Raw genomic sequence first — 9677 nt, forward strand, 5'->3', positions numbered from 1 at the left:
TTTAAATTTTGATTATTACTTGTGGTGCCCCTCTTAAAGTTTCAAAAAAAAAATCCCTAGATCTAAATTGTATTATTATTATTTTTTTCTTTTTCCACTCACCTACTAAGCAAAATTACAATTTTCTCGAACCTTTTATCTTTTTCTTTTTGGGTAAAAATTAAAATAAACTTCAGTCTAGACAATACATCAAACACGACATAAGAATTAAGATCTTAGTACACTAGATTTAACAGTTTATCTTTTCAACCATGTTCATTGTATTGTAATACATTATGTGCTTTAGTTTTTTTATCATATGTATTGTTCTTACATTTTATTATATGAACAAATAGATATATAGAATATTTGATGATTGTTTCTTCTAGTTGAAAGCACGTCACACTTTGTTTCTGTGAAAAAAAAAAAAACTCCATAATATAATATCACGACTTATTTTTGTCAATATTAATGTATAAGTGACTCCAAATGTCAAGACATCAAAATAAATCGTATAGGGCACCAAAATTTTTAGGAGTCCACCCAGCAAGAAGCCAGATTTATGAACCGACCGAATTTGTTCTGGATCTCGATTTGCATTAACGTTGAACAAGACGAGACTTGAATGTCTTTAGGGAAAACAAAAGCATGTCTTTGTTAGCAAGTAGTTCTCTTTCATGTGAGTTACTCTAATTTTTATGTGACGAGAAAAGCATTATTTGTTTTAAGGCAATTAGGGTGTGTATTGAGTTTTTTTTTTTTTTTTTTTTTTTTTTTTTTTAATTTTTTTAAAAAATTTTTTGCTTTATAAAAAGTTTTATTAAAAATGAGTGTGTAAAAAGTAGAATGGAGGGTGTTATGAGACGCATCTTTCAATTTTTTTTATAGAGTGCAGGGTCTATAGATCTCACTTAACTAATAAAAAATGAAATCAGTATTCAGAACTTAATGGCACAGTGGACACACTACAACAATAAAGGTCATTTACGACGACCTTATTTGCGACAACATTTGTCGTCGCAAATATTTCATTATTTGCGACGACATGTCGTCGCAATTAACTCCCGTTAAATAAATTAAGCATATCGTCGCTAATAAGTTCAATGTCGTCGCAAATAGTTTAGGCGCGCAATTTCTAATGGCGCGGATTTTTGCCGCCAAAGGGAATCTATTTTTTACGACGACTTGTCATCACAAATATTTTTTTATTTGCGACGACAGCGATCGTCGCAAATAATACACATGCACACACTCACGTACCCAACCACTTGAGCTAGCTTCAATTAGTATATATTTTTTAAATTATTAGTACTTTCTTGGTTTCTTTTGGAGAACTTAGCACTTAAATTGTTGCAGATAGCCACAACACAACTATGAGAAAATCCACAAACAGTAATGTAAAACGCCAAAGGAGTCTCATATATTACAGTAATTGATAGTACAGCTACTTTCAAACAGGATATTACGATCAATCGTTCAGCAATATTATGGCTAATGTAAAGGCATAGACATATATTTTCCTAAACGATATTTATTCATGCTTCTTAGATATAGTATCACGATACGAGTAATTTATTCCAACTCAATATGACGAATATGCTATGGGCGCGTTTGGAATTCGTTCTAAAATGATTTTATTTTTTTGTATGAAAATGAAAATAAAAACGTTTTTAATCTCAGACATAAATCATTTTTAAAAATGCGTTTGGTAGTTCTATAAAGAGATTGTTTTTAGTAAAAAAACTCATTAATGTCTCTCTCTGTTTACTCGAGAGATGAGAAAATGAAAACAAAAAATAAAAAACGACTAAAAGTCGTTTTTCATTCTGCTCTTATTTTACACTAAATTAAAAAATTATTTTTATTTTTATTTTTTATCTTTATTACGCTAAATGCCGTTTTAAAAATATTTTTATTTTTTTTCTTAAAAAACATAAAAAATAAAAACGGAATCAATTCCAAACACGGCAGTACCGCGCTCCTGATCAGTTGTGAGCTTTGTCTTGGGTTTCTGAGTCAACAGCTTCACCGGCGTAAGAGCAACACTTTAGGCATTCTCTGCCATAGTAACTCCGCCTGCAACTACCGTAGTAGCAACGCCTGCGGCGAGGATAACCACTACCGCGACCACCACCGCCACCTGGATAATCACCACGGCGACCATGATCACGACCGCCTTGACCAGGATATATATCCTCCGTAGTTTCCTCCATAGTTTTCGTCGTCTACCCCATTGGAAGCGGTATCCACTACAAGGGTGGCCACCAGAAAAAACAAGATATCAGAAACAACAAACAAGATATCAGAAAAACTGCACAATGCAATCAGGTTATGCATAGTCTCTTTTTTAAATGGATACATATATAGGCTTCTGTATATATTAAAAGATTAATGCAAGAATTCATGAGTGCAACTAAAAATTTGGCTAAAGAGATATCGTACTCTAAAATGGACATATAAAAGGGAAAAACGAAATGGATTTAATTAGGGAAAGTTGTGTAAATTATACAAGTCAGGATCAAGCAGTATCAAGATTTTCTGGCTGTATACAATAATTTGTTACGTCTAATTAACATAACAAAATATAATAATGATAACCTTTTTTGTTGTCACCAGTAGAAGTCTCAGCAAGATCTCTAGCTGCCACCTCCGACGATATGAGAAGGAGAACAGCAAGCAAAATACCCAGGTAAAGGAAAGCCTTAAAAATCATTGGCCATGTTTAGAATTGATCCCGTTTTTGTTTTTCACGTTTTTCAAAAAAGAAAAAATAAAAACGTTTTTCAAATGGCGTTTAGCGCAATAAAGACAAAAAACAGAAATGAAAATAATTTTTTAATTTAGTGTAAAATGAGAGAGAAATGAAAAACGACTTTTAGTTGTTTTTTATTTTTTGTTTTCGTTTTCTCCTCTCAAGCAGAGAGAGAGAGAAAGAGAGACATTAAGTATGTGTTTGGTTCAAAGATTCGCGCAATGGTTCGAATCATGGTTCGTGACTCGCTACAGTGTTTTCTCTCACAAAAAACACACGTAAATCGAGAATAGTTATGAATCATGATTCTAAATCCATCAACCAAACGTCGCAAATTATTTTTTTACACTGAAAACAATCTCTTGATAAAACTACCAAACGCATTTTCAAAAATAATTTTTGTCTGAGATTGAAAACGTTTTCATTTTCATTTTTATACAAAAAATAAAATCATTTTAGAACGAGTTCTAAACGTGCCCATTCTCTCTTATTTCCTCAACAAACAGATGATATTGGAGAAACGATAAGAAATTGAGCCATTATTTATAGGCTGAGATGGGGTTGATGAGGATGATGATGCGGTGGTAATCAACCCACACATTGTGCCAAGTCTATTCAATATGAGTACCCCACAATATCTAACTAGTTTTTAAGGGGGGTTAATGCGGCGGTAAATTTTGTCCCTTTTGATTTTTTATTTTTGAAATTGTCTTTACTTATTTGATAAAGTTATTTTGAAAACGACCTAAAAAAAAAAAATAGTGTTTGCTTACAGCCTTGTTTTGAGAACAAAAATAATATCTAAAACGGAATTAATTTTACTAAAGAAATTGGAAAACTATTGAAAGTTTTCTTGTTTTCATTTTCTTATGCTTATATTATTAACAACATATATTTTCATAAGTATAACCAACACAATTATCTCATTTTTCCTATACTCAGAACAATTAATCTATCTTAAAAAACAGTCAAATACAACTTTGAAAGATAATTTCAACACCTTTCTAAAAAAAAATCCTATTTTAATTTCCGTACTTAAAACGAAAAAATCTAGTGGCTTTCCCAAACAATATTATAAAAGTGCATTGTTATTGTACAAAGGTGCTGTTTGGATGCCTTTAGTTTTACGAAATACGCAAGAGAAAATGCTAGCATCCTTTTCAGCACTCTCTTTGTTACTCTTTTCATTTGACACGCCGATTCTATTAATATGATATATTATTATTTAATCAGAAAATGATATAATAGAGTTCATGTATTCAACGGACAAATTGAAGCCCTAACCCTCGAGTGGAGCTGAAGGTTATTTGGTCAACTCATCATTGAATTCAAACCACATGGGGAAGGTGAAGATATTATCTAATATAAAAAAAAATTCCAAAAATAGACTTGAAAGTCATAAAATGATACATGTAGCATTTAAATCAGATAGTTGAGTTGACAAAAGCCATGAAGCGTATTTGATCGGCTGCTTAAGGGATGTCTGACGTCCACTCATACATGTGGATGCCATACCTCGTCTGACACATTAACTGATTGCTGAGTATTACACATTTTTATTCACTTATTTTACTGAATTTTAACTCTGTATAGAATACAATTCTTAACTGGCCTGTGGAGTATGAAAAGATTATTAACCAACATTAGGTTTAGGTTATTCAAAATTAGACTGTCATACTATAAAATTATTATTTATTTATGTGTATTCTGTATTTCAGAAACTGTACTGTATTGGATACTCAACATGTACTTTTTGAATCATATAACCAAAAAAAAAAAAACAAAATCAATATATAGTAATCAAACAACTCACTGCAAATGAAACTGTTGATAGACGAAGGTTGGATAGATTAATCGATGATCTCTTTATACAATTTACTGTAAATAAGCAACAAGATTCTGGTATTTCAGGCATTCCAAAAGACACTTATAAATAAGTAAGCCGAAGCACTGACTTTAATACTAGTTGCAGGAACGTAGTTCATTTTTTGAGAGACAAAGATCAGACGAACCGGCCGAGAGCGTCATGAGTGACGCACAGCGTTGAAGTGGCATTGTTACCGTTGTAGGGACTCAACTTTAACAATATGCTGATGAAAATGACAAACTTTATCCATATGGGAATTGCATGGAAACCTGCACATTGTCTCTTTGCTAACTCTCTTTTTTTTTTGTATTTTTCTTTTTTCCCCTGGAAGTTTATGTGATGGGTACTCTAAGAGCCCGTTTAGTTCGTTAATTTGAGTTTTTAATTCAAATTGAGATGTGATTTTATATGAGAGCTTTTTATTGTAGTAAAAAAGTTAGATATAACTATTTTTTAGAGCTTTTTACTGTAACAAAACTCGAATTTTAAACTCGAATCGGTGAAATAAATAGGGCTTAAGTCATGCTCCTAGAAAAAAAAAATATTAAATAAAAAGTAATAATAACAAATTACTCGAACATTAATTTTCATTGACTAAAGAAATAGCATGCAGTTGGAGCGTACGTTAGAACATTACGCATCTTGCAGAAAGTACGTAAAAGAGACATGTCGTGATACAAGTAGCTGTTATATATTGAAACCTGCTACATATTTTGAACTTTGAAAGATATTATCAACTAAAGTTGAAATGTTAATTTTCTGACTTAGATGGTGACGAGTCCGTATAGATTCACCAATATATATAGATTTCCATCCCACGCAAAGTGCATAAAGTGGTCTTTAATAATAGTAACATTGAATGATTGCAGGCTTGTACTCAATTATTCACACAACAATATTGTAATTTGCAAAAATAATAATAATAATAATAATCCTTAAGCGTAAACATTCCATTTCCATTCCATCAAAGAGACACTTGGTCCTTTTGGAGAGAGGTCCGGCCTCATGACAAATCGTGGAAACTAAATCTGGAGTCTCTTTCTCAATCCCATGGAACTCATTTCATCTTTTGAAACCCACCCAACACGGTGTTTTTTATTTTCCAAGAATGTTTTAGGGCTTTCAGTTTGTTGTTGTCGATAGGATGCAGTCGCTATTGGAGGCTTCGCAATGGAAGTTTCTGGACAAATCCCCAAGTACTTAGAGAATAAGACATGTTGAGAATTCCGACACTTCAATAAGAGGGCATAGATTTATTTTTGTCACTTTAAAGAACCAGTTAAAAGTTAACAAAATGTATTTGGTCAAATTACCAACGTAGGTCGTCGGCTAGTAATCTACTAAGTTATGACCAAAATCAATAGTGATCACTGGCCATCGTCAGCCACTGAAGTTATCCACTAGATTATCACATGTAATCTACCAGAAGTCGCCAGAATCAACAATGCTGACCACCGACCATCCCGACCACCACTTATGAGAGTGTTGGACTTTAAAGCGCACATAATGATGCACAGCCCAAAAATTAATGTCTAAATTTTTTATTTGGAATAAAATCTATGAGACATAAAAGGGAAAGTATCCTTTTGAAAATATTATGATATTTATCTAATATCTTAATAGATTGAGTAATCGGGTAATTTTTTCTCCGACAAATAATAAGAGAGATACGTTCTATATTTTGTGCTTACTACTTTTATGATAGGTGTGGTTATAAATAGTTAGATAACAAGACACAAACTGAAGAGTGTGACAGAAATACTTCGAAACTTTGTCAATTCTCTCTCTCCTAGTCTTCCATAGGTTATTGAGTTGTGAATTTATCGTGGTTGTTCAAGCACTTGTCTTTGTAATAACCACACACACCGTGAACAATTAAGGATGTGGTGATGATCGTGATTATGGAGGATCATGACTTGGAGTATGAAGATCATGTTCATAACTGAAGTATCGTGAGGCTATCCCGTGACGAATCATGTACTGTAATAGAATTGGAGATCTGACCCGAAACCACTAAAGACACTTCCACAAATGTACCCATTGGTATATTTTTCAGGTTTATTTACATAAATGCCGATTGTGGGTACCTTATTTTAAAAAATGCATACTTTCTTGTTTATTTATAAAACTCTATACTATCATACATATAAAGACATTTATATCCTTACATAATAAAAAAGAAAAAAACTAATGAAACAACAAAATAAGAAAGAAAATGAAACAAAATCTGAATATAAAACATTCTAAGTTTAAAATACAAAAGTTAAATTAGTGCATTTAATAAAATCTAATCTAATTATTTTAAGAAATGGAAAGTTTCTTTATGGAAAAAGAAAGAAAATCCACCGAATATTCTTAAAAATCTCGGCCTTAAAGTCTGTAACCTTGATAGTTCATCCAAATTGAGTCCCTCCACCCTAAAATCAAACAATATTTTCATTATTTAACGATCAGATCATTATGAAACAAAACATATGATACAATTTTCATTAGTTTAATGGTGATATTATTTTGAAATACATTGAAAATAAAAAAATTGCAACAAGTCTTAAACAATCAACATACATGTATTTATAAACACATAACAGATCGTTTCATTATTGTAATGATTCCAGAAAAATAAAAACAAATGAATATAAAGTTTGAGATGACTCAGACAAAATCAGACACTGAAATTATGAAAAAGAATGAATAATGTATAAAATCAATACCTATTTTCACTAAAATTATGATCAGATCATAATGAAACAAAATATCTAATAAAGAAGAAACAAGAAAATGAACTCATCAAAAAACATTTTATTACTTTAATGATGTATAACCCACACACCCTACTATCAAAATCACCAGGAAGCTCGAAACATCAAAATAGAAAACAAACTTTGTCAAATGAAAAATAGTCATCATTATGAAAATGAACATCGGATATTAAATTACATATGAAACATGATGTGATGAGGACCCACAGATTCAAGCACACGAATCAATGGTTTGTGGAGAAATAACAATCAAACAAATAATCTGAAGTCAAAATAAATGCAGAAAATACATAAAAAGAAGGAGAAGAATAACGACACACAGAATTTACCCAGGTTCGGAACTCAATGTGAGATTCTACGTCCTACAATACGGTGGTTTTGTCTATTATGATCAATCACAAGTAATTACAAGAATGATACAAGAGTACTCTTCAAGAAGTACCTCTCAGTTCTCTCTCACTCTCTCACTTGTTCTCTCTTCAATACAACTATTCTCTCACAATTCCAATTGAGACGTTGATTCTCTAATATGTTTCTCTATGTTTCTTAGCCCTTAAATAACCCCCAAAGCCCTTTGTGTAGCCTTCAAGTCGTGCCTAAGTCGATTGGTATGTTTTTCAAATTAGAAAGTGGAAATTTCGGCCAAAACTAGCAGTTTCTGATTTTGTTGATTTCGCATCAGCGCCACAGTGCTACTCCATGTAGCCTACATTGCCATAGAGCTGCCAGACCAGCGCCGAAAGCACTGGTCTCTCTATCCACACAGTGAACTGCACCTGTTGGTCGTTGCGGCGCTAAGAACCAGCGCTGCAGCACCACCTTGTTGTTCGCCATGCAAAACATGCCGTTGCTCCGCCGTTGCACCATTTTTCACCACGAATAACTTAGAGACACTCTTCACACGTGAGAATATATAAGATTCAAAGAATAGATAATTTCATTATTTAAATGATGAAATCATTATTAAAAATAATATATAACAGTTCATTATGAAATAAAATATATGATACAACAAATAAAACCTCTCACATTTTTATTATGTTAATGACAATGTCATTATAAAAAATAATGAATAAGTTTGCAAACAATCTAAAACAATCAGAATGAATGAAAACATGAGTATGTTAATTTTTACAATTTTCGTTATGTTAATCAATAAGAAAATTATGGTAAAGATATAAAATAAGTTATAGACTAGCATGTGTAATTTTTGTCTATTCTCGTTATCTTAATGACGATATCGTTATGAAAAAAAAACACAAAACTATAATGAAAAATAACACAGAAAACAACAACCTAAATGATAAAAAATAACAAACCTAAAAAATCAAAGGAAGAAGAAGAAGAAGAAGCAACAAATAAATTAAAAAGGGATAAAAAAACTTTAAAAAAAAGTAATATCAAAGAAAAAAAGAACCAGCAACAAATAAATTAAAAAGGGATAAAAAACTTTAAAAAAAAAAAAGGTAATATCAAAGAAAAAAATGTACTTACTAGGAACAAGATCACCACTACTTTTAATTGCTAATTACCCTACAATTCCGTCTCTTTTGCTAAGGAATGTGGAATGGGGAATTTTTAAGAAAATTTTGGACTATTTTGTTCGAAATTGAGGTACGATTGGTCAATTCAAGACCCCAAGGCACATCAACAACCAGGGCATTCTAGGAATCCACAATGCCGGCACCATCAAAATGTTTTCACAACACAACGTATGAAGTCTAAAAGCTTCCATATCAGATAAACCGTGGAAAAAAACATATCAGAATAAATTCAAAATCATTGAATACAAATAAATCAAATCCAGTTAAAATAGGAAAATCAATATATAAATTATAATGAAAAAATCGAAATAAAAAAGTAAAAACTAATCATATAAATAACATGTCTAAAATATTCAATAAGGGTAAATCGGAGAAAAAATAAGCCTTATAAATTTGAAATTGACATTTTTATAATATTGTATAATAGTCGATATTTTTACAAAAACAACTTCAAAATTAGACATTTTACGTAATTACTTTTAGGGAAAAAGAGAGAAATAGGTAAAGACTTGAGATAAATTAAAATTAATAGGCCAATAGTTTACATAAGTTAATAAATAGGTCAAATTACTGTTTTTGTCCATAACTTGTCTGGTTATGAACTATAACTTGACAAGTTATTGTCCATAATTGACGATATTTGTCCATACCTTGTCTGGCTATGAACCATAACTTGATAAGTTTGTCCATAACTTATCTGGTTATGAACCATAACTTGACAAGTTATGGCCTATTAATTTCTATAACTAAAAATTGGCCTATATATTTTCTTAAGT

The 9677-nt window shown here is 31.3% G+C and overlaps 1 protein-coding gene across 1 annotated transcript; it reads right to left on the reverse strand.

Annotated features, from left to right (window-relative positions):
• Positions 1-1964: 1964 nt before the first annotated feature.
• On the reverse strand, positions 1965-2692 carry LOC21387544 (glycine-rich protein). Its single transcript, XM_010101168.2, has 2 exons — positions 2578-2692; positions 1965-2155 (listed from the first exon to the last, which is right to left on the reverse strand). The coding sequence occupies exons 1-2, from the start codon at positions 2690-2692 to the stop codon at positions 1965-1967; spliced, it is 306 nt and encodes a 101-aa protein (XP_010099470.2).
• Between the last annotated feature and the right edge of the window lie 6985 nt (positions 2693-9677).

Source organism: Morus notabilis, unplaced genomic scaffold (genome assembly GCF_000414095.1).
Source record: "Morus notabilis unplaced genomic scaffold, ASM41409v2 Scaffold1756, whole genome shotgun sequence".
In the NCBI taxonomy this organism is placed as follows: Eukaryota; Viridiplantae; Streptophyta; class Magnoliopsida; order Rosales; family Moraceae; genus Morus; species Morus notabilis.